The following is a 26,422-nucleotide window of genomic DNA, read 5'->3' on the forward strand; positions in this document are numbered from 1 at the left end:
GCGCGGTGCGCATGCGTGGCCGGGCGTGCGCCGGCGCACCGGGGGCTGTCAGCGCCTTCCCGAGCAGGGGCGGCCGCGGCCCCGGTGAGTGCCGGCCGCGCGTCCCGCCCTGCCCGCCCGGTCCCCGCCGCTGCCGGCCGGTGAGCGCCGCCGCGCCGGCCCCTGCCGGGCTGTCACGGGTTGTAGGGACCCCGGTCTCGCAGTCGGAAGCCGAGGGGGTGGGGGCGGGATGGGCCGGGGCGATCCGGGGAGCCCCTCGGGGTGGTGAGGCCGAAGAGGGTACTGAGGGTTCGTCCTGTCCCGGGGCCGCGGCGGAGGGCGAAGGAGCTGGGCGTGCCCGCGGGCAGGTCTCCGGCCTTTGCCCGGCACGGACGGGCACCTGCGTCGGTGCGAATGATTCGAGCTGAGCCACTGCTGCCAGGGAGGAGCCGGGCGGGTCCGGGGCTGCCGCTGCTGCTTCCCCCAGCTCTGTTCGGAGGGCTCGCTGCTTTCCTCTGCAGGAGAAGGGGCCTCCTCTGCAGAGGGACAGCGGCCTCCCCCTGAGAGCCTGCCGCCCCCGCTGGCTCGCCTCTGCAGCGTGAGTCCCCAGGCTGAGGGTGCGATTGCAGCTGGAGCCTTCCTGAGTCGTTTCGGGACGTAGTTTTGTTCACTTCTGCCTCTGTTTTGCGCTGAAGATGTATGTAGTTTTGATTCACATCTGTATGAAATTGACGTGGCGTCCTAAAGTTTGCTGTTCCTTTTGGGTGGTTCTACAAGAGGCTCTCTGCCTCGACGTGTTAGTTACAGTGTGCTGGCTTCTGATTCTGCTGACGAGGTCTCCTTGATGTGCCTGGATAGTGGCTGTGTGAGTTAAAGATGTTGTAACTCTGCGGGATGTATTCAGAGTTTTTAATAAGGGCAGTAATTCAGGATAAATCTCTCTGCTGCAGAGAGATTCTGTAGTAAATTCATATTTTAAAGTATCATTTCTTTTAATTTTGGGTATAGCCCTTATAGCTTGGGGGTGGATTGAGCCAAGTGAAACTGGATTATTCATTCCAAAGCACAAGTGATGGAAATAGATCTTGCATGTTTAGATGAAGAGTAAGAAATCAAACATAGTTTGAGTTAACCAGGACAGTGGTAAAGGAGGACAGGAGTTTACACTGTAGACATAACTCTGGAATAAGTTCATAATTATGCATGTAATTCTTGAAGGTACGAGAGATACAGAACTTGAGACGTAGACTTAGCTCTTACAGAGCTCACAGGCCAACCTTGAGTGTTCTTTAGCGATGATAAGCTATAAAATTAGGAATTTTGCTAATGCTTTACAGAGTCTGGCTGGGAGTAAACTTTCTTTATAACAGTCTGTGTTTTGGGTTTGTGGCAAAAAGAGTGCTGCTCGCACCCCAGTGTTTGGCTATGGCTGAAGGGCGCTTCTACAGTGTGAAAGCTTTCTCTTTTGCCTAATCTGCCCTCCACTCCCCTCAAGCAGGCTGGGGGTGGGCAGAGATTGAGAGGGCACAGTGGGGACATCTGACCCAAACTGGCCAAAGGGAAATTCCCTAGTGTATATAATACTTGGCAATAAAAGATGGGAGTTTTGTTTCCAGAGTAGTGATTATTCAGAGACTGGCTGGAGCATTAGTTTGCCTGTGAGGAGTAGTGAGCAATTTGCTTTGCTTTGGTTGTTGTTTCTTAGGGTTTTTTGGTGCCCCCACCCAATGTTTCCTTCATTTATCAATTTCACTTGTCTCATAAGTTTTCTTGCTTTTGCTCTTTCAGCAAAAAGAAAGAGCACTTTCTTTTTGCGGTGCACTCTGCACAGTTCTTTAGATCACTGTTCTGCTGAGATTTAGTGATGTGCTGGATTTATGAGTGCAGAGTGCTCTGAAAATAGATACCTAATTTCAATATACAAGAGAGTATAATCTCTAGCTGTGGCAGCAGAACCGGAAATGTTCTGTTTGGTTGCGAGGCTAAAGACATAAAATGTTGGAAATAATTTGGAAGCAACGAGGAGCTCCAGATAGATTCCTCAGAGGTCTGTGGCCACCATGGTATTGCATCTTCGGTGATGGGATCCTCCCTATTTTCTATCAGTAGCTAACGAAGTTTGAGAGAACAGGTCTGCCTTGATGGACAGCAGATGTTGCCTCTTCCCCTTACTGGTTTGCCTGCATGCCTTGGCTTCACTAGAAGTTCGGCTGGAGACTGAGGTGAAATACTTGAATAATTTTTCCCTCTACCCCTGATGGACTGGACTGATACCGTGAGAAGAACTGAAACAAGAGTAGGAAATCAAAACATTATCTATCAGAAGCCTAAATGGAGGTGCTCTATAGTTAAGTCTCTGTGTTTGGAGCTTCCACTGCCTATGTTTCCCCCCAGTTTTGGTAGCAGAATTGACCTATTGCTGCAGGAGGGCTGTGGTTCTCTTAAGTCCACCCAACTGTAGTTCAGGATGAGTTAAGACTTTAGCTTGGACTTTCTACAAGATTCCATTATGCTTGTCTTAGTACCCTTTGAATAGGCGAACCTACCCTTGGATTAAATAGAATTTCTTCTTTTAATGAAGAATTGGTTGTCTTGTGGCGGTGGGCTTTTTTGGTGGTATTTTGTTTTGGTTTTTTTTAAATTCAAACTTAGACCAAGGTAAATGCAAAAACAGCAACGAGAAACGTTTCAGGGGAACTAATGAGAGTGAGTTAAGTGCCTTTAAATGCAGTTCTTGTAGAATTCCAGTTGCTTCTCTTTAGAATGTGGTTTAATGATGCTTCTGTCAAGTTTCGTTGCGTTTATTGCTGAAGTTAATTCTCCAGTTGTTAGCTTTGAAATGTCACATAGCCATCGAATGAAAAAAGGTGGGCTTTTAAAAAATGTTTTATTTCTTTTCAGTCCTGTTAAGTAATGAAGGCATTCTGAGGTCCTAATCAACCATGGAGGAAACGGATAGGGAAGCAGTTGCAACAGCGGTTCAGAGAGTTGCAGGAATGCTTCAGCGTCCTGATCAGCTGGATAAAGTGGAACAGTATCGCAGAAGAGAAGCTCGTAAGAAGGCTTCAGTAGAAGCTCGACTCAAGGTACAAAGTTGGATAAACCTGAGTGTCTGTGGTGTATCATGAGTGTATTTTCTTTCCTTTTTTTTTCTTCTGTTTTTTGGGGTTTTTTTTTAATCTACATTTCAGCCAGATGGATAGTTTTAAACCAGGGACTTCAGTTTTTACTTTGTGTCCAAATCAGAAAATCTATGTTGTGAAAGTAATGCAGACTAACATTATAGATCTTACTAATATTTTTTTCAAGCATTTCAAGTATTCTTAGGTCCTGTACCTTCTGCAGTTTATTCATGGACAGCTACCCTGCTGTGTAGCCTGTCAGACAACAAACCTTTATCTTAGTGACTGAATACTGAACTTGTAACAAAAAATTGATGATTGCATCTGAAAAAGGATCAGTCAGTTACCCCTCTGACTTTTACATGGGTTTAGGGAAGTTAGCTAAAATACATCACATTTTTGTCTCTTGTGGAAGTGACCCCATGATTTTGCTCCTCCTTTGCATGTGTACATGTGAGTGGTTGCACATTCACACACGTGGACTTAGCTTGAAATAGGAGTATGGTCATCCTGTGTTTCTTGTCTGTTTCTTGCTGAGTTTTGTGTTTTCTTCCTTCACTGGTATTTGCCAATAGTCATTTCAGACCACTGTATTAAGCAGGTGGAGCTGAGTCTTAGAAAAGTGTTTTGGGAAACATCTTCTCAGGTCAAAGTGGCTGGTGTACACTGTATCTAATCTTATATTCCACTTAGTTTATCTTATAGGTATTTAATGGCTCTTCCTTTGTGGAGTCTGGATGAAGTAGAAGAAACCAGTTTTCTTGCACAGTGAAAAAAAAATTGATATTTATATGTAATGTGCTATTTATATATAGCCAATTACATGTTGATTTTTGTAGCATAGAACAGAATTCTGGTGACTTGGACTGGGCTTTTCAGATTTAAGTCAGGAAGCATATACAGTCTATTAATAATAGATCAGCTGTTTAGTTACTGTGATCTATTTATAATATATGAGCACAGTCATTTGCCTGGCTGTGTCTATGGACAGTCGTGACTAAACTTTGTAAGTCCTGTAAATGCCTAAATCCACTTTATAGCTATTTTCCCTATTGTTTGCCTTAAGTTAGTTCAATCATCCATAGGTGGTTGGAAATACCTGTTCCAAAAAGGAGTTCAATACCCCTTAATCCTCTCAGGATGCATTCCTGACAAAGGTGCTGGTTAGTGATGCAATGGACAGCAGTGCTGATTTTCCCGTGAGAATTACTCTAATGGATGGGAGCACAGAGAGGATGTAGGAAATACTCTTGCTGTGGATTTAAACTGTAACTATGTGTGGTGTGGAAGATGGGGACACGGACATTGGGATTATCAGAGAAGTTGCTGACTTCTCAGACTGAATTGATTACTGCTTCATCTGAGTGAATCAACACATGGGAAATCTTTCAGTGTGAACATGTTAGGTGCTTCTTCCTTCCTGCTGCCATCTTTGTCATCATCTTCTTCAGGTGAATAAACATCCTCTCCAAATCCTCTCCCATATATTTAATTATGTCCATTTCTTATATCACTCACTGCATTTCTTCCCATGTAGCATAAATTCTTAGAGGAAAATCTTCTTTAAAACATATCAAACTCATCAGTTTTGTGTATGAGACTGATGGCACTCAGTGAAGCAGTGTTTTTGGGGTTTGGTAGCAGAACTCTGAAAGAATATATGGAAGAGCACCAGGTAGCATTGTAGACTGGTGCTTTTGGGTTCTATAGTCCAGAAGGTAGAGGAGCTGTTTGAAATCTCTTTCAGAGCCTGTAAAATTTATAATTGTTGGCAGCCATTTTTGTTTGTGCTCTTACTCAGTCTGTGGAAGAACTTCTCTGTGAAGAAACTCTGTATAAATACGCATATCCTAGGGAAGTTTCTAGGTTGTGGATGTTCCAGAATATAAACATGCATGAGTCCTCTCCCTTTTGATTCTTAACTGCTGTGTAATTGTGGATTTGAGCCACAGGGAGACCAGGAAGCCAGGATTCATGTTGAAAGCTGTCAGTTGAAAAAACATGAAAAAAGAAGTTTTGACCCCTTTTCCCAGGATGGCTTAGTTTTGGTTTTGTTTCTTTAATACAGTGATGATCAGTCCAATTGAAGATGAATATGCACTCTAGAAAGCAAAGTCTAGGCTGGGACATGCTTTGTTCCCTGCCCCATCACCCCATCCCCTGGCCCCAGCTTTGTTTTTGAAGACAAACTGAGCATGGATGGATGGATATCTGTTTTTAGAATTTTCGATGTCTGTTTGTGTCAGAGACTGCGATCCCTGACTGTTTCAGTTCAACCTTATCAAGTTTCTGCAAAGGATAAATAGGCAAAAAATTTGAATATGTAATACTTGGAAGATCTGCCTCAGAAAAAATTATCAAAGCAGAAGTACTGAACATTTAATGATCATGTGATTTTTAAAATACTTTATGGTCAGCTGCAGAAGGTTGTGTTTGAGTATCCCAATTATCTCAGTTCCTGTAGAGGAAAAATGTGTTAATGCAGCAGTTCTATAGATAGAAACAGTATAAAAATGCCTTACTACTGCTTAATTGTGCTGAGTCTGCCAGGGAAATACATTTTTATCAATAAAATCAGCATGTCATAATTTGAAAGTACATAAATAATCTTAGTTTAAAAACCACTGCATTTTTCTGGCACTTTCACAGTACATTTAAAACACAGTAAATGTTGTTTGCAGTTACCAGGATTTCCTCTTTGGCTTCTAGTGTCTGACAACAAGTTCCAAAACTATCCAAGCTTTTGGGCCTTAAAAGTCTGGCAAAAAATGTTTTTTGAGCTTAGGAAGACAATTAATGCCTCATTTTCTTTACTGATTGCCTCAAGTTCCCGAGTTATGCAGCTGAGTTTTCACTGATAGCTTGCTTGTCTTTTGAAGCCTGTTATTTCTAGTTGCATTTTCCACTCCTCCGATTTCACCTTCATCACATCTTTTTAAAACTATGTATCTAAAAAATGTGCTGTGGATGTGATCTGATTTCTTTCACTCAGATATGTGCTATAATGCATTTTCTGTACAGTGTCTGGACACCTGAATGATATTCAGGCCTGACAGCCTCTTTGAAGAGTCATCATTTCAAGTGTCACTTGTTATAAGACATCCATATCAATAACCTGCCTTTATGCCAGAATAATCTAGTAGTTAAATTGTTGGTCTGGTCATTGATGTTTCACAGCATGAAAATTATATTCCGTTTGGGGTTTTGTTGTTTGTTTTGACTGAATTGCTTTAGGGGTTTCATTTGCCTCCAGGAGCTTTTGGAGTTTTTTTAAGAACATTTCAGAATTAAATTTGGGCTTTTTTAGAACATTTTTTGTTGTGAGTAAGAATTTGTAATTGCATTAGTAAAATGCTTTTGAGAATCCGTACATACCAGACATTCTGATGAAACATCAACTTTCTTTGATATCCCCCTTTGAAATTAATTTATGAAGGAAATGCAGAGAGGTCTCATTCCTTTGATCCTGGTTTAATATAGAGTACAAGGTTTACAATCCATCTCCCTAAACTCCTATGTTAGTTTGTGGGTGGACTAATTGAATCTAGGTCCTTCAAAACTGGCTACAGCTTCAGAACTTCAAAAAAATGGTATGTGGGCACACAGAATGTTGTGCACACACAAGCTTGCACACTTCTAGTCAATTATAATATTTGCTTTTCCTTTTTTTCTGCTGAAAATGTTAGATACTGAAATGAAAATTAAATCTTGAGAAATGTTGAAAGTATGAAACTCATGAAGAATAATATGGGCTCTTTCTTTGTCTTTTTATATTTAAGGCAGCAATACAGTCACAGTTAGATGGAGTACGAACAGGTTTAAGCCAACTGCACAATGCACTGAATGATGTGAAGGACATTCAGCAGTCTTTGATAGATGTCAATAAGGACTGGAGACAGAGCATCAACACTATAGAAAACCTCAAGGATGTTAAGGATGCTGTAGTGCAACACAGCCAACTGGCAGCTGCTGTAGAAAATCTCAAGAATATATTTTCAGGTAATCTTCTTTTCTTTATATAATCCATCACATACTGGAAACATTTCAATATGGTGCTAACAGCTTTAAGGTTGTCAAGTAATGTTGAGAGCTTTAAATTTCACTGGAAATGAAGAGTTAAGGAAGAATGACCTACACATCACATAGAGGGAAGTAGCTGGTAAACATTTAATACAGATGAAGACTAAGTTGTGCTGTAGGAACTTCTTGTCTGGCCATCACACACAACAAACAAAGAAATTTCTTGCAAGCAATCAGTAGCTGGGATAGCATGTTTGGTATAAAAGTCTGAAATATGGAAGGAACAAATACAGAAAGAATATTCGTAAAGTTCTGGTATCTTGCTACCTGAGCTGGACACCTACAGTGAGCCTGTTGGGTACAAATAGTATGAAATTATTTTAGGAGGCAAAACCATTTTGTACCATTGTACATTTGTGAGGGTTTGAAAAATGAAATAAGATTAATGTAATAAAATGGATACTGTAAAGATAAAGAAAATGTGATTACCTGTTGTGTCACTTTGTGTAGCTGTGTTGGAATCCACATTGAGTCATGGTGAATTCCTTGCCACAACTTCTCTACTTATAAATAATTTTAAGTTATTAAAAACTTACCCCTGTAAGAGGGACTAAACCTATCAGACTAATTTGATTTTATTTAAACAGAATTTTCTCTCCTTATATCTTCTGATACTAATACACCAAGTGTACCTATAAAGCAAAATTGCTTCCCAGCCATACCAGCTTGATTAATTTACTGTCTGTGTGTACCTAACCTCTACAGTATCAGATGCAGTGTGCAACTTAAAGAGAAGTGTTTACATGCAATGTCCAGCAATTAAAAACAAGGAGCAGCAGAATTATGCATGTTCCAACGTGGAGCTGTTTTGGGGGTGTTGTTTTGTTTTACACAGATGAACACAACTGAGACAATAAACATTTTGAGGCTTTCTGAGAGGTTTTTAGTATGAAGCATCTCCCCCTGGAGCTGTTAAACAGTATAGTTGTTTTGCTCAGAGATGATCAAATGTTTTATAAACAAAGTAGTTTTTATCATGATTGAAAAGACATTTACACACAATCATTAGAAGTTTTTGTGAGCTGCCAGTTTTATCACTAGCTGCCTTCTTTGCAGAAGACAAAATTTTCTGATGAGATTTTTCAGTTCTTCCCCCACAGGATCCTAATCTTCTTCTGTAGGATTCCTCAAATACTGAAAAATAATAAGGGCAAAAGATCTTCTAAATATTTTAGCAGCATAGGTAATTATCCCTAGCCTTCATTTGTGCCTTAAGCAGGCAAAAACTGTTCAAGAAGGAGGTAAAACTTGGCATTTGTTGGGTTTATGCAGCCTCAGGTTCAATGAAGTGAGTGACTTTTAGTCAGGCAAGTTAAAAGTCTTTTATGTAATGCATAAGAAGGCCAGCACTGCAGTTTGTTACATAGACTTTCCAGGATTCATTTATTTATTTTTTGGCATCAAGAGAGAAAGAGAAAATTGTGTTGGCACTGTGATCTTTGTTTAGACACTGATCAAAAATGGATACGTGACATTTACTAACAATTTTTGAATATTTCAAAATTATTTCCTTCAAAATATCTGATAATAATCTCTACAGCCATTCTCCAGCTTTTTTCCTAGTACTTTTCTTGTCTTGTATTAATTGTTTGTATTTTGATAGCAGTGTTGTACTGTATGTGATTTTTCTTTGTCTTTGCGTGCCTTTCAGTTCCAGAGATAGTCAGGGAGACCCACGACCTGATTGAGCGAGGGGAACTTCTGCAGGCTCACCGGAAACTGATGGATTTGGAGTGTTCTCGTGATGACCTGATGTATGAGCAGTACCGCATGGACAGCAAAAACACACATGACATGAACCTCATCCACACATACTTTGGGGATATGCAGAAACTGTCTGAGGAATTGGCAAAGCAGCTTTGGATGGTGGTTCAAAGATCTCTTGTTACAGTGCGTCGAGATCCAACCTTGCTTGTCTCTGTGGTGAGGATAATTGAGAGGGAGGAGAAAATTGACAGGCGCATGTTAGACAGGAAAAAACAGACTGGATTCATACCTCCTGGCAGACCAAAGAAGTGGAAAGAAAAGATGTTCAATATTTTGGAAAGAACTGTGAGCACACGGATTGAAGGCACTCAGGCAGACACCAGAGAATCTGACAAAATGTGGCTTGTGCGGCATCTCGAAATCATCCGTAAATACGTCCTTGATGACCTGCTCGTGGCCAAGACCCTGCTGGATCAATGCTTTCCTCCACATTATGACATTTTCAACAGGTTGCTAAACATGTACCATCAAGCTTTGGCCACCCGAATGCAAGAACTTGCTGCAGAGGATCTGGAAGCAAATGAGATCGTTAGCCTTCTAAGCTGGGTTTTGAATACATACACTAGGTAAGGCCCCCTTATCTTTTCTGTTAGCTTTAGGAAGGGGAATGCAAAGAGGAGACATGCAAAACACAGTTTGTGCCGGTATTTGCATGTCTGTTAACATACAACAAGATAAAACAGAAAAAGGATAATATCAAACTATCAAGTTCTTTACTATTCATTACACATTTTACTTCTTGGAAATTGCTCCTTAAAACTAGTTTGTGGTTTATAGTTTTGAGTTGCTTAAAATTTTAATGCAGTTAAAGACCTGCAGGAAGCTACGGTCGCCTCGTATTTGTGTACCAGTTTGGTGAAATATTGGTAGGAACAGGAGACTGAGAGCTCGTGTATGGAACAAAATGTTTGTTGTGGCCACAGCCCCGGAAGATCTGTATGATTATTAACTTTCTATTGTTCTGTTCTACAGGGGGTGGGACTGCTTCAGTTCCCTCATTACTGTTAAATGGAAAGAATGTGGTAACTTCCTTTAGGTTTTCTCTCAAAACTGTGTGATGATTTGTTTATTTTGAAGAATTTCTGCTTACAAGTTGTTTTCTATTATAATCTTATGCTTATTTTATTTAACTTGTGTAGGGTTTGTTGCTTTTCTTTTTCATTTTCCAGATAGAAACAGCTCAAATGGTAACTCTTTAGTTTTTGCTGGCATGTAGTTACTAGAGCAACTGATTTGTTTGGGAAAAAGTGCTGCTAGCCTTTCTGTGGCTCATGACTGTAATCCTGTTCTGAATAGCTGGCACTGACCCAGGCTCTGTGCTGTGTGTATTTTTGATGTCTTCAATTGTTCAGTATCAATAATGCAACAAATTTAAACACTTGGTGGGTTTAGAGCATCGTGCCATAAAGCACATAGGCAGGAGATAATACTGTTCTGGGGAATTCTCATAACCAGCTTTCAGGTTTGTGTTCAGTACTCTGTGCTTTACTCTACACTACAAAGTTCCTCCTACAAAGGTTTTTCTTCCCTGCAAGGGAGAATCAGGAGCACCCACTTTTGCATACTTAGATACCCATGCAGGGTATGAGAGAGATGCAGCCACTAATAAGCAGCTGAGTTAATTGGCCTTTTCTTCTTTTGAAGGCCAGAGGAATAACTCTACATTAATGAAAATCAGAGATGCGAGTCCTTCTCACGCAGAGCCTTGGCAGAAATCCTGCTCTCAGGCTCTTTGTGTCCTGGGGCTTATGTGCCAGTAAGGCAATTCTTGGTCTTAAAATTGCCCTTCTACCTTTCCCCAGAAATCAGAGTAGATTGTTATTGAGATAGACAATTCAGAACTAAAGCTCTAAATCTGTGTGTTCCAGCATTGGAAGGGCAAAGGGAGGGAGCAAAGCCAGCGTTACTTTTATTTACAGAGCAAACAAACCTTGCTAAAGCAAGTCATGTGGCTCATAGTACCTGGTGGCTGAGTCTTGTGAAGAAAGGGAAATGGTGAGAGGAGTAGACACAGTACAGGACATCTGAGAATGCTCTTCTCCCTGCATATCTACATAACAAGTGGGATGGAAATTAGAGGAAGTACTTTGAAGGAAAAAATTAAGGCTTTGACTTTCTCTCTTCTCTAAAAAAAAAGCCCAAGAGGGCAGTACAGGAATTATATTCCTGCATGTTACAATAAAAGGTTATAAATAGGATGATAATTACTGGAAAAGTAATTTCCCAGAGAAGTTGTGGATGCCCCATCCTGGAAGTGTTAAGGCCATCTGGTCTAGGGGTGGCATGCCTGCTCATGGCAGGCAGGTTGGAACTAGATGGTCTTTAAGGTCCAACCCAAACCATTTTCTATGATTGTATGAGAATTAGCCATTGTGTATTGGGAGTGCACAGTGGGAGAAGAAGTCAGCTCAGGTTTCTGAGCTGAGTGGGAAAATTAGGTTCTCAACAGGGATATTTGCAGAGCTTATCAAATCACAGTTCCTGGACATCTTTTAACAATACAATAAACAATTCTCCATAGGGGTGTGTTTATAATAAACTGGGAAGGAGAATGGTATCATGAGAACTCTGAATAATAGAGGAAAAATATGAATTTATATTGTATTTGCATATTGAAGCTGCAGTCAAAACCAAATGAGAGAGTACTGACTGAAAAGAAGCATTGAGGTTTTTTTTTCCATATGATGAATTCATGCATGAATTTTTTTTCAGTATTTGCAACATAGGAGTTACAAAAGAATCATGGAGGTTTCTTTATCAGAGCATGTCTGCATGGAAGCAGTTTTTAGAAGTATATTCAACTTACAGCTCAGAAATAAAGTAATGCTACACATGGAATAATAGCCTTTAATACTTGAGGGGGAGTTTTATTGTGCTAGATGGGTTTCTCTTCCACGTTTAAGCCAATGAGAGTTTTGGAAACACTCTTATTATTAAATCTATGCTGTCTTGCGACCAGGACTCCAGTCTGTGTTTGAGGAAATTATAAGTCTTGTAAGATCCTGATGCTCATATTCATAGCATCATTTTATGAGATACTGATCAAGTGTTAACAAAACTGCTGTGAGATCACCAGGATTGCCTCAGACAGTGTCAGCAATGTTCTCTTTAAGGAACAGAAGGAATGCTACTGTACAAATAGCTGGATGCTGTCTCTGGAGCCAGTATCTCTTTTCACCAAATAGAGCAGGATTGGTGGCAGAATAGAAGCTTTCTAAAATGCTACTTTCCAAGTTACAATCAAGTTGAAATTTCAAATGTAACTGTATTAACTTCTTGTTGAAGGTAAATAACTTCCCAACTTAGAAGTCTTGTGCCACTTGGAAGAGGGTTGTCTGTCACTTCTTTTCCCCTGGGCACTTGGTTGTGACAAACAGGAAAGTGAAATTGTGTATAGGAAGAATCTTAATGTTGTGGGCTAAAGCTTGTAGAAGCTTCTGGTCGTTGTTTTGGGGTTTCAGGTGATGTGCTTTGAGGAAAGGTTTATGTCTCTGTGGCCTTGTGAACAGGGATAATGATGTATAATTAGGCTAGCAGTATTTTCTAACATGGCACAGTGCCATAAACACCTTCTCACGTTTCCTCTGAATCAACCTAGAGCAGGTCCTGCTATTATGTGTGTTCTTTCTGTAAACTGCAACAGAATGGAATTCAGCTTTCTGAATAGATTGAGCCACTTAAAATAATTTCAACCTCTTTTCTTACCCGCCAAGAAGATGCTATTAGTGTAGGATGTTCAGTCACAGTAGCTTTTATGGTTTCAAATACAAGAATTTTGGTATTTTAAGTTGGTAGCTGTAGTGTTTTTTTGCAGTGCTTTGGGATTTATTTTTTCCAGGAAGTGGAAGCAACACTGTGCTGACTCCCTGCATGTACCCAGAGAACAACTTCAATTTGCAGAACTATACAAACTGGACACTTGCTTTGGAATTTAAGTTGCCATTTGTTTTTATAGTAGCCTCTGCAAATACAGAGTTTGTGGTTGGCTTCTGAAAAGCACACTATAAATGGAATGTGAAGCAATTTATGTTATTATGATTGAATATATTTCCATCAGCTGTTAATAAAGCACTCTCTGAAGAGTGTGGGTTTGACTTATTGATTTGTTTGAGCATGAAATATTAAGAGTTCTTGCTATGCTGTGCTTTGGCATAGCTTTGGGGATTTTTTGATTACACAAGCCAGTCATTTTATGATCTTATATAGATGCAAAACATCACTGTAAAGTATTAATTTTGTATAATCCTTGTCAAAATATTTTGCTTTAGTTTCTTTTAAATCCTATAAAATCAAGAACTTTTCTTTGCAAGCAGCTGCTCTTATACAGTACCCATGAAGTGCACCTTTGATTTGTCTTGAAAGATGCTTCTTCCTCTTAGATTAGCTATGTTCTTTACCAAGACAGGAAGCATAGGTAGCTTTTCTTTTAATATATTTTAATTTTTACATGGATGTGATACAAGTACCAAAACAGAAGCTCTTTTGAGAATCTGAGGTCAGTAAGTCATACTTGTCACTGATCTTTACTGTTCTAAAATTCAAAATGCATAAATTGTCTGTCATCACCTCTGAAATTTAAAAGATACATAAAAGTGTCCCCTACAAAGAGTCCACAGGCTGAAGCAGTTGGCTTTTATTTCCTTTCAAGTAGTCATTACTTCTTGTACATTAAAGTAAGGAATGCATGGAAAAGTTGTATATTTACATGTCTGTAATACTTTTTATTATATCCTGGGCTGTAGCTTTTACAGTCTGTTCTTTCATTCATATAAATTTATTTACATTTCTTGTAAATGCACTGATTGTTGCATTTGCTATTAGAAACTTTTTGAAATGTGTAGGTATTGGAAAATTGCCCTTTACAGTTAACATGGAGAAGAAGTTGCATAGTTTTTTAGTTTTTAACTTTTAATCTAATTTTTCTTTATTAATCTGGTTTTGTTTGTTTGTTTGTTTTTCTTTTTTCATTCAGTGCAGAGATGATGGGAAATTCGGAACTGTCTCCTGAAGTGGATGTAAATTCTCTAGATGCTCTAATTTCACAAAATGTGGTAGACCAGCTTCTCAGCAAGTATATGTCAACACTCACTGTGAGTAATAACAGTGCAAAGACACATTTAGATGAGTTTATATCTTCATTAGTACCTCAGTGCTGCTCCTCCATCAGAGAAAACTGCGACAAATGTGAATCTAACACTATCACTTTTATGAAAATACTCATATCCTATGTGTAATTTTTTTATAAAGCCATAATCAGATGCTTTTATATATGTAAATCATAACATTTCAAGGAGTAGTTATGCTTTACAGACTATTAATAATAATTTATTAGAAAGGAAGGAATTCCAGTCTTCATATGCCTAAACCCATAGCACTTAAAAAGACACTCTAGGCTGTTTGGTCCCTGTGGTAGCTACATCAACATTTGATATAGATGTGATCTTTTCAAGGTAATCAGGATGTTCATGTTTGCCAGTTTGATTCTTTTAACAGCCTTTTTCCTTTCATGCCTGTTAACGGCATGAGCATAATTTCCTTTTGTGGATGGCATTTCAAGTGTATCTTAAATATAAAGGCACTGCTTCTTTGTTATCCTAAGAGTCACTAGAAACTGGTGAATTTCATGGCAAAGCAGGCATTATGTGATTGTCAGATCCACTAATTGCCTCCAAGAGTGGATATTTGGGTAGTTGGAACTTTGGACTTGCTGTTCTTAAATTATCCAGTGAATTCCTATTTCTCCTAAGTTTAGGAGCTCTGCCAAGCAGAGGAGGGAAATTTTTGTGCTTCTTTGGATGTGTCAGCTACTAAAACATGTCCAGCAACAGCAACTACTTGGACTTTATACTCTTCACAATAATATGAACCAACCTTGTAATGACTCAAGGAGGTTGTCAGTAGAGGCTCTGCTTCCCATTAGCTTTATTAGGACTTTTATGCAAGTTTATTTTTCTGCACTTACCTTTGGGACAAAAAGCCCATTGGTTTGTTTTCTCAAGCTACTTTTGCCTTGACTCAAAAAATGCCTTTGAATTAATTTTGTCCTCACTGAGCATGAAAAAATACACCTATATTGGTTTTTTTTGAATTGTTTTTCCTTACCTACTGAAAAATATTATGTATAGAATGTTGTTTTATTTTATTTATAGAATGTAAATAAAACCAAGTTTCCACTCTCTTAAGCAGAGTGGCTTTCTTTTTGCTGGTTTTGATTTTTGGCTGTATCTTTCTTTTAAGGTGGAAAATACTGAAGGTGCCTATTTGTTTCACTTCAACCTTATTTCTTTTGGTGTTGTTTAAAAGTGGTTTTAAACAAAATGTAACTAGTTCCAAAAAATGTAACTAGTTAATGAAAAATAAAATGCTAATAGATTTTAACAGATTTCTAGCATATTATTTTTCCAATCACCTTAGCTTGAAAAAAGGTCCTTGTAAATGCTGATCTTAAGGTGAAAAAAGTTCCCTGGGCTGCTGGCTTAAAAGATTGTCATGCAAGTCGTATTTCATTAGAGCAATTCCATGCTTATGAGGAAGAAAGGTAGTGCATTGTTTCACACAATTGAAGAGGGTACTATATGGACTCTTACGACCTTTCTGTTTGTGCCTACTGGTAATGTGTAATTTTGCATGGTAGGGCACAGTACTATACCTGTAACATGTTGGAAAGAGGTATGAACATTTATATTACTACAGGGTTCAAGCAAACGTGAACAAAGCAGAAAAGAGGCAGAAATCATCAACAAGCAAGACAGAATTCAAAGAATCCAATTATATATTTAGTAAACATGCTGGTCTTTACTGTTGTGAATAGGTCTGTGATATGTGTCGTGCAGAAAACTGGCTTAGTCTCCTTCTAAACCCAGTTGTCCTTAATGTCTGTGTGCTGTACAATGTGCTGGGCAGATGGGAGGAGAGCCAGCCATTGTATTCGTCACTGTGTTCTGCAGCACTCGTGTTCCAAGAAACACAACCCATTTAATCTAATCCTGGGGTTTTGTACCCAGCAGTAATGAGCACCAGTTTCCTAAAACCTGGATGTAAAAGGAAGTACAGGCAGATATGTGCAATTTTTCCTACATTATTATTACTCTTATTTTTTCAGCTGGGGAAAAATTCAGTTTGAAACCTAAAGACTGAGCCTTAATAAATTCTTCCAAAATTAGAAAATATGTTGATTCTGACAAATTGACCTACCCTTTGTGTTAGGAGCACTCCCCTTCCAAAATGTGCTGAAGCTTCAAACGCTGCTTGTGTTCCACTAGTAACCTTTGTCTTTGTCAATGCAAATTTTAATTTGTTACCTGTATCCTGTAGGAATGGCAAGAGTGGTCAGCATTATCTGTTACTATGCCACTCTTCATTTTGGAAATTACTGCTATTCTAGATATTGTAGCAGAGGGTTTTGTTGTGTTAAATTAAATATTTTCTTTCCCTTGTTTGCTTTATTAAATTAAGTCTAACATCATTGGCTGGCTGCGAAAAGCACTGGAGACAGATAAAAAAGACTGGATAAAAGAAACTGAACCAGAAGCAGATCAAGATGGATACTATCAGACTACACTCCCAGCTATTGTTTTTCAGGTATAAGACAACTTGTTTATTCTAGAAAATCTACAGAAGCAGTACATGGATTTGGAGGAATGGAGGGGAAGCCAAACTTTCTAGAATACTATTGTTTCTGTGTATTTTGAAGTATAGTGGGGTTTTTTCCTCCTGTAGAGCTTTTCATTGAAGGGGTTGTTTCTTTGAAGGTTTTTGTTTACCTTTTTTACTTCAATGCTTAAAGACAGTTCTTTTTTATGTGTAGATTAGAAACATATTTTTAGTTGATATTTGTATTTAGTGAGCTGTTTTTACTTAGGTCTCTTGATGTGAAGCTGTAGTATAAGCCCACCAGATGACATGTGACTTATTAGGACAGTTTTTGTTAATACAGTGCTGAGTTAGGCTGTTTGTTTACATGGTGCTGAGGTAGTTAGGCATATATTTGTTACTATAAATTATTTGTTATATACAAGCACCTTAATAATAGAAGAAAAAGTTCCACTGAAGGTTGAAACTGTTGCAGTTTTAAACACTACTTCGGTTAACATGAGTGCCTGTCCAAATTAAAACCAGAAAAGATAAGGTGGTTTCTAAAATCCTTAAAAAAAAAAAAAGCCATAAAAATACCCAAGCGTGCACCACCCTGTTGTCGGTAGTGGAAAGATTGAAAGTGATCTTTATCAACCAGTAAAATGTCAGCTTATTATGCTCACTTTCTAATTTTTCTTTATAAATACTGTGTTAGGTACTTTCAAGGAAAGCTAGATTATCTCTTCTTCCTGCATTTATTTTCTGCTGTATTTTTTTCCCACCTTATGCCAGGACTTTTGCTACATTCTTTCAATTTGTATTAGTGCCAAGGTTTACTTCATCTAATGGTTTTCAGAAAGTGTGTGATGTCAAAGAACTGGTGGCTGATTATTGGCTCTTGTGTCGTGCTGAGAAGGACTGCAGTGCTTAGATGCATGTAGCAGTGAAATTTTCAAAATCTTCTTAGCATAGAAACAGCTCATGTTTCCACCTGGCTTTGTATCCTTCCTTTCTAGTTTGCCTCCTCTCAAACATAGTTGCCAGTGAGTCACCTAGATCTTGTACCTGCTTGTGTTTCTAAAGTTTAGAGGCTCCTTTTACTTCAGTGTTGTGACCTCACTGCTTTCACATATGTGAGAAACAAAGGAATTTGAGTTGTACTGTTATTCATAACTAACTGCAGGAGCTGAGCCTAGAACTTTGATACACTGTCAAGCCAAAGCACCAGTGAATTAAAGAGATTAGGTACGGTTTTGCAAATTAGAAATGCAGCTGTTTTCAGTATCAGGAGAACACTGCAGCATGCATTAATAGTTGCCAGTAATACATTAATTACACTTGTGAAAATAGTGGCTTTTGGTTTGGTCAGTGGGCTTGTCTGGGGAAAAAAAACAACAGAAGCATCTGTAGAGCTGGTGCTAGTGAGAGTCTTCAAGACTCCAAGATAGGAGTTCTGTCTTTGTTTTACCACTGATAAACGCTTCTCTTTATAATTAAACTTTTTTTGTCTTAGATGTTTGAGCAGAATCTTCAGGTGGCTGCTCAGATAAATGAAGATTTGAAAACAAAGGTACTCATTCTATGTCTTCAGCAAATGAATTCATTTCTAACCAGGTAACATAATGTTTAAAATACAAATGCTTTATCCTACCTCAGTCTCATTTTGTTCCTACAGTTCCAATACTTGTTTTTTGTCTGGATGTTTCTTTATTGCTTTGTCTTTCTCCTATCGCATTCATGCCAACCAGGCTTTTCTTCTCTTTCCTTTCCTTCCTTTCTTCCCTTCCCCAGAAGGGGGGGAATTTCACTGCAGAAGTTCTTCTGTGCTGGTGAGTGGCACTTTCAGTTCCTGTCTGCAAAGGGCTCTTAGTTTTTTGAGTCAGTTCTGCTTTGTTATATATCTCAAATTTATACCTCTTTCTCTAAAGGAAGAGAGAAAACACCTCCTTGGCTGGATTCTGCCCAGAACAGAAGGACTAAACATCACACGAGCAAGACACTCTTTATAAAATACTTCTAAATACCTGCAGACCCTTATGAAGCATTTGGTCCTATGGGTGTATTTGAGTTCTTACAGATTTGTGTCTGTTTAATGCCATTCCTTGTATGTGTTACAGGTACAAAGATGAAGCACAATTGTATAAAGAAGATCATCTTAAAAATCGTCAGTATCCTCAGTGCTATGTTCAGTACATGATTGCAGTCATCAACAACTGTCAAACCTTCAAGTAAGTCTGCATGTTCTTGCAGTACTGTGAGAAGAACAGCTATTGATATTTCAGTTTTAATACTACCTCTTCCCAGAACCTTCTCTTCTGTATGCAAAGCGAGTTCAGTTAACCAGTAGTTAACTGAATAAACTTAATAGTAAACTAATCAGTAGTTTAGCTGACTGAACAACAAGTTTAAAGGTAGTGGCAACAAGTTTAAAGGTAGTGCTGTTTTGAGAGGCAGGTATTGTGATTACTTTTGCCTTTGGCAAGCCAAGCCATTACCTCTCACCAGTGAAAAACCACGTGTTATCTCAAGAATTTTGTTGCCACAGAAACATTTATCTTCAGCTTTCAGATTTTTAAAAGGTAATTTCAGTTAGTTTGTCTGAGTCCTGTCATCTTTTCTCACCTTCAATGCCACCTGTGATCAAGGTGGACTGAACTGGAGAAAAGTAAAGGCAGACCTTCTGTGAAGAGTATCAGAATGTGGCTCATGTTTCAGTGATGAGCAATCCAACTTCCTGTTCATCTGTATCTGCTGCCACTTGCAGGTCTACTCAGCATCAGCAATTTGCTACCAACACACATGTAGTCTACACTGACCACTCCAAAATCATGCTGGAGAATAAATAAAGGCTTCCAGAGCAAGTAGCAGGCATTGTTTCCCCTTGCAAAAATAACTGTCCTGTGTCTTCTTCCATGTATGTACTCCAAAAATTTAATATTAGTGCGATTGTGCATCAGTGGGTTAAGAAAACCCTTTTTTTTCCCATCACAGAGAATCTATCATCAGTCTGAAAAGAAAATACTTGAAAAGTGACATGGAAGACACCTTGTCAATCAGTCACGCAAACATGGATGCAACTTTAGACATCATTGCTAAAGAAGGCTGCTCTAGCCTGCTAGATGAAGTCTTCATGGATTTAGAGGTTAGAACTTGTCTCCTCAAAAACCCAGAAGTATTTTTTATAAAGGAAAAAATAATTCAAAATGAAGTAGTTATGGAGCCTTTTGATTGCTAAAGATATAAATTATGGTTTTTTTATAGATGGGCTAGCAAAGGGTCAGTAAACATTAGTATTGTTCTTCACTGATATAGTTTGCATGTAGGAGACTGGAAGGTTGCTTAATTAGGTTTCATGGTATGACTGAAGTCAGGTGCTTTGTATATAATTAATATTTTCTAGCAGATGTACTTATTCCTATGTTGTTGAGTTGTAAGAATTATTTAGGGAACTGCTGCTGATATTAAGTTGTCATTGCAGGTACAGTTCACCTGTAATTAATATATTTAATTGATTCTAACCATTAGCCCTTTCTGTCTGATAGATTTCCATGTTTAGGAATTCTAGCTTTTTCTGTATAGAATCCCTCAGGGAAAAAATTACTACTTGCAAGAAATTGGGAGTATGGGGAGGGAAACAGGGTAATTAGAGAAACAGCAAGAAATGGTGAAGAGAGATGCTCTGGGACTTGATAGACTTGTAATAAAATTTTGAACTAATATAAATACCTTGAGTGGCTCACATGAGGAAGGAATTGGCAGAAGCAGAGTTTAGAAATTGACAACACTTAAAATTGTCTCCCATTTTTTAGTAACTGCACTGATCTGGTGAAACTGTCAAAAACCTGATCTGATCTCTTCTTTGTCACCTTCTCAGCCCCATCTGAATGAGCTGATGACGAAGAAGTGGCTGATGGGGTCTAATGCAGTGGGGACTATCTGTGTCACTGTAGAGGATTATTTCAATGACTTTGCAAGAATTAAAAAGCCTTACAAGAAGGTAGGTGCAAAATACTCAGTGATACTTTGCTAATGTACTCGGAGTATCATGTTGATTTGGAATTTCTGAACACCACATGGAATTCAGAACTGAAATGCAGAAATTGGAATTGATTCATTACTGGAAAGGAAAAAATGTTCGCCGTCATACTACAGAAGTCTGAATCTACTTTTTTTTTTTTTGTTCACAGGCATATAACACTGTTAAAGACAGATCTAAGTTGTAGTATTTAGTCCAGGAAACTTCTTGGCATCTTACTAGGTATTTTTACCAGTTTGTACTTTTCTACCTCTCCTCAGAAGTTTGTACTCAGATAAAATTCGCTCTTCTGAAACTAGTTTTCCTGGTCTGAAATTATTTTTTTTATAAATGCACATCAAATAATTCCTAGTTTTAATATATACAATGAAGCATAGTGAATTTGGTGCCATAAGGGTTTACAAATGCACAGTCCATGTTTAAAGTGCTCTTAGAACAGTAAATGTGCTAGGTTAGGATTTTTTCCCCCTCTCATCTGTCAAAGGATATCTGAATTTCTCTATTGATGGAAACAAGTACAATAATGTGGAAGATTAAAGACAGGTTCATGTAATAAGACAGTGTTAAATGATTGTCTAACACTTAGGAACCCAGCAGAAGCTAGCAAGATCAGTATTTAGGTGAGGTCTTTGAAGCTCTTAGAAGGGCTTAAAAGATAGTCTCCAAATCATACACTTATTCTTTCTTACCTTAATTCTCAAAGTAATAATTTAACTGCTCAGAGTTTCTCTGATGACCTTTTAACCTTCAGTATTTGTAGATCCTAGAGGCCTTATTATGTAAGTATATGTATTTCCAGTCCAGAAAAAGTGCACAAAACAATTTAGGTCAGTCTCAGAATTAGTCTATATCTATGGAACAGCTTTCTTTTCCAGATTTAGTTTGTTACTGTGAGGTACAAGTGCTTGGCATGAGTTTTGAGGTGTTAATACCAATCTCTGCAATCACATATGTTTCATCATGTAGCATTTATTGCCACCTTGTGGGGAAGAAGGTTACAAGCAGATTCTTTGGCATTCAGCATACCTATTTTTCCACTGTCTCCCAGCAGAAAAAAAAATCTCCCATAAAAGATGCCATATGTTCTAGCACAGGCTGGACCACACTTTTGTTTCTCTGATTTGTCATGGGATTTTTTCAGGTTTTAAAATATTCTCGAATAACCCTGTTTTGAAAGTACACTTTTTAAAAGCCACATGAACAGAGCACCACAAAGAAGACTGTAGCCCAATGGGAAGAAGGGAAGGACACAGTTCTGTAACAGAGGAAATCTGGATCTAAGGCATTCTGCTTTGCTGTTTTCCTTGTGTGTAACTTAAATGCTCTACCATACCACTGTTGGCTCTTGTGAGTGTTCTCAGTTGTAGTGGAACTGTTCCTCAGTTCCTCTCCAGCAGGATGGGCCATACATTTCAGCCCCCCCACAGTCTGTTCTGTGAAGTTCTTTTTCCTTTGTGTAACTGGCATCAATTCCAGCAATGCAAGAGAAGCCATCCCTGAGCAACCACCTAACTCTGGTATTTCTGCAGACTCTCGAGAGCAGAACTTGAAATTGCATTTTCTGTGTTCTGGATGAGGGTTGTGACTTCCAGTACTTTGCAATCTGTTGTTTTCTCTCTTTTTTTCTTTTTCCCCCCTTTTTTCTCTCTTTTCTGAAACCTTTTATTCAAATTTTGACTGAAGAACATTTCAATAACAACTTGAAACTAAAGTTTGATTGTGCTACTAATAAAACATGATTAAAAGTTTGTGATTACCTGTTAGGCCAGCTTTTTCTTAATCATAACTTTGCCACCAGGCTTAAGGGGAAGAAAAAACACCTGAGGACTCATGGGATTTAAGGACTCTGCGTACAATCCTGTTGAAAAATAAGCATGTGAAGGTTTTGGGGTTTTAGTTTTGTTCTTTATTTCCAGACCTCAGCATTACTCTTGCACCAATACCAAATGCTTCATCCAGGTACCAGTAAATATTCCCGATAAAAAGACAAGTGCAGAACCGCAAATCAGTCAAGGAAGATCTGAGAACATGATTGTTCTTTGGTGCTTCTCAAAAAACTCAGATATATTATCAAAGTTATCTTGGGTTTGTTGCTCCTTGGCTTATCATTAGGGAAGGAGAGATTTTCATTTCTGTTAGCACTGTGAAAGTCTAAAACCACTCAATCTATATTAGCAAAAAATTATACTAGAGTTTAAGTGCAAATGCACAGTTCAAAGCCTAAAAATAATGGCTACATCTGCAGGTATCACTGGCACAACCCACCACCTTTTCCATTTCTTTCAGACAATGACTCTGGAGGCCCATCGGCGAGTGGTTGTGGAATACATCAGAGCCATCATGCTGAAACGTATATCTTTCAAGAATGCAGAAGAGAGAAAAGAGGGTGCAGAAAGAATGATCAAAGAAGCAGAACAGTTCAGATTTTTGTTTAAGAAGCTTGCAGCTGTAAGTATTTGCTTTGGGTAGTGCTGTTAACCTGGTAATTTACAATAACCACCCTTATTTATTGTTTGGGGGAAATGGCTAGAGTTAAATCTCCATCTCTCCAAAATGTTGAGTGACTTGGGAATATCAAAGATACCAGCTGAGGGCACAGATGGAGATTCTGAACACACAGACCAGCTGCTAAAATTCCTGAGCACGAGTTTCTACTGCTTTGTGTTTATACAGCTCTCTGCAGCTGAATATTTGAATGGCCTCTGAGAGATAGGTACCCTGAATTCACAGTAGTAAGTCAAAGAAAACAACAGTTTAAAAAAAAATAAAAATCTGTCTTTGCTTTTCCTGGCCAGAAGAAGGGCTGATCTGGCATCAAACAGAAGCCATTACTTATTACCTAAGGAGCATGCGGTGTGTTCATTTGGATCAATAAGATGAGTATGTTGACCCCATTTAAAGTCCAGTAGAAATATAAAAGATGGGCTAAAAAAGGTATTTGAAAATCAATGTACAAGACAGGCCTAAAAGTTTTAACTGCATAAGGAACAGAGATCTTAGAAAGCTCCTAGGGCCAACAGATGACAAAATGCAAAAAGAATGCACAGAAGGATAAAGCCTGAAAAACTGGAGTAGTTGATGGAAGAGGTTGTGGAATAAAGGAAATAAACCACACCTGATTGGCAAAACTAGATGACCTTGAATTAAGAATACTAAAATTGTCCAGAGTTTAAATAGATACAGTTCAATCAATCAATTCCTGAAAGCTGCTTTGGTGGCCAGATGACTTGAAGGAATCTAACAGAGGGCCAGTTTTGAAGAAATGTTTCAGAAGAGATCTGGTTTTCATGTCAGTTATTCCTAATGTTTATGCTCGTAATTACCCAAAGTTGAAGACTAGAATGTATCACCATGTGGATAAATACAATATATTGTTTGTAAGACACTACTTTCTTCACTGATATTCTCAGAGTAGGTCTCTGAATGAAGAACAGAGAGAGAAAAGGGTTATGGTGACAATTCAGAAATATTTGGGTTTTTTAATGTCTGAAAATTCAGCTTTTGGGGAGATTCAAGGGCACTGTCAGACAAAATATTAATTAAAGGATTATTTGTAGATTTGAAGAGTATTGCTATTGTTTTGGGACATTTTTAATAGTTTTTGTCTACTTTTGCAGGGCTCTGGAGAGGACACTGAAGGACTCTGTGACATCATTGAAGCCATTGCAGAGGTTATCAAGCTGACTGATCCTTCACTGCTCTATCTGGAAGTTTCAACTTTAGTCAGTAAATACCCAGATATCAGGTAATTTTCTTTGCCCTCAGATTTGATATATAGATAGATAACATCATAATTTCCTTGGGGTCTGGGCAAATTTTGAAATTTAAAACAGTGTGTAAATATGTTCAGATTTTCCATATTTTAGACTGTAACCACTTTCATGTGGAAAGTAATGCTCACGTACAATGTATGTGAGCTGGACTAGAAGTTACAACTACTTAAGTAGTGCAGAGGGATACTAAAAATACTTCACCTCTGTGGGAGGATGAAATAGGTTTTAGATTCCTAAAAGCAGCCAAAATGGTGCTTTATATTGAGCAGAAAAAAACCAGTTCTGAGTGAGTGGAGATCTGATTAGGAATAAAAAAGTACCTGAAACTGAGTGAAAGGATTGCCAATTAAGTGCTGGTTTTGACAAAATCTTTCTTGTGCAAAGCCTCCTAAAGCCAGTTTTACCCTTTTCCTTTGGCAGGGATGACCATATTGCAGCTTTGCTGACGGTGAGAGGCGATGCCAGCAGAGATATGAAGCAGACTATCATTGAAACTTTGGATCAAGGTCCAAGCCAACCCAATCCAAACTACGTGCCAATTTTTAAAGAAATTACAGTTCCTACTCTCACTGTGCCAAAACTTCTGAAGTAATTGACAACTCTGTGTTTGTGTGTCATTACTGCTCTGGGATCAACGGGTTTGAAATATTTGTGGGCAAATTTGGCAACGCTATTTTGAGTGAAGTTCATTATACATTGATACTTGCTAGGCATATTTCTTTCTGAAGACTTGGACATGAGGAAATGCAAGATACCTGAAAGAAGGATTAAAGGTCATGTTTGAAGAACGAAGCTTTTAATGGCATGGTTTGGTTTTTTTTTTACTGACCTGTTCGTCACAGCTGGTTTTGCTGTCAGCAAACACATTTTCCTTGTGGAACATGTTTGCACAGTGCACTGCAATGCTATATAAAGATGTTTATACCAAAACTTGCAGAGCTGTATTAGTGCTGGATATACTAACATACATCACTTACAATGCCTAAGCAGACTCCTTTAGAACTGTATTTATATGGCACTGCATTCAGTGTTAATGTCAATCCACTTTCACATTATATTTTGTGTATGTACTTACTTTGGTGTAAAATAGTTTATTGCAGAAAACTTAATTATGAAATCAGTTTCCTAACTTAAAGGACTGATTGAAATTGCTACAGTGCAATTTGATTATAGGTTGAATAAATAAATAAATAAAGACATAAGGTACAATTTTTTTTCACTGATTCACTAAAAACAGCACATAAAGCACACCAGTTCAATAAAATGTTAAACCATTCCTATGTTCAACTATGATTCTTTGCATCCTTGTAGATTTACAGAGCATGTAAATCTTTTTTGTTGTTTTAAGTGTGAATAAAAATTGGATTTAATAGTTTTCTGGAAACACAAGCTGCTGGGTTTTATTTCCACAGTATTTTCAAATTAATCTAATTATAAAATAGTACCAGACAATTGTGGATTCAAAACTCCTTGATGAAGGACACATTTAAGGCATTATCTCTTAGTACCTGACCAGAGCTGTCAGAGGTAAGCACAGGAAAAACACGTACCTACATTGTTTTAATTCATCATTCGGGAGTTTGTCTACTTAACACCTTTGGCCATGCAGGCCTTGTGCCATTCCAGCCCTGTCCCCAGCTCCTCTGTACCCCAGAAGAGCTATGCACAGGTCAGCAGTTTGGATAGATCTGAGACTGTGACTTTCTGCAGTGACAGGGACAGTGTCCCCAGAGATGGTTCAGTAGAGCATCATCTTGGTATCGCTGTGCTCGAGGGATTTTAGTGCAGGAGCTCATTGGGTCCCATGGAGTCTAGAATTGCCTAGAAATTGTAGGTACAGGGAGGGGAATTTGACTGTTTCTCAGAGGGTTGTGTACAGCCCTCAGTAAAGAATTCAGTTAGTGAGGTGATGCTAATTTGGCTTGCACTCTAATTCCGTCCTCTCCCTGAAATTCTTTCCCTGTGTGCTTTAATCCTCATTTTGTGTAAGGGAATCTGTTCAGCGGGCTTTTGTTTCCCTCTGTATCCCTTCTTCCTCTCAGCGATGGTGCAGAGGCAACTCTTGGATGTCAAACTTACGCTCCTTCCCC

The 26,422-nt window shown here is 38.6% G+C and overlaps 1 protein-coding gene across 2 annotated transcripts; it reads left to right on the top strand.

Annotated features, from left to right (window-relative positions):
• Positions 1-25,721, top strand: EXOC3 (exocyst complex component 3). Of its 2 annotated transcripts, none has more exons than XM_036406391.1 (13): positions 1-84; positions 2,881-3,065; positions 6,881-7,100; positions 8,833-9,514; positions 13,921-14,038; positions 16,404-16,529; positions 18,037-18,137; positions 18,641-18,751; positions 19,515-19,665; positions 20,398-20,520; positions 22,846-23,007; positions 24,177-24,304; positions 24,753-25,721. In XM_036406391.1, the coding sequence occupies exons 2-13, from the start codon at positions 2,922-2,924 to the stop codon at positions 24,922-24,924; spliced, it is 2,238 nt and encodes a 745-aa protein (XP_036262284.1). In that variant the 5' UTR covers positions 1-84; positions 2,881-2,921; the 3' UTR covers positions 24,925-25,721. The 2 variants fall into 2 exon arrangements, with proteins under 2 accessions (XP_036262284.1, XP_036262283.1); XM_036406390.1 differs by having other exon boundaries at positions 28-140.
• Positions 25,722-26,422: the final 701 nt, after the last annotated feature.

The sequence above is a fragment of the Molothrus ater genome, chromosome 1 (assembly GCF_012460135.2).
Source record: "Molothrus ater isolate BHLD 08-10-18 breed brown headed cowbird chromosome 1, BPBGC_Mater_1.1, whole genome shotgun sequence".
Taxonomy (NCBI): Eukaryota; Metazoa; Chordata; class Aves; order Passeriformes; family Icteridae; genus Molothrus; species Molothrus ater.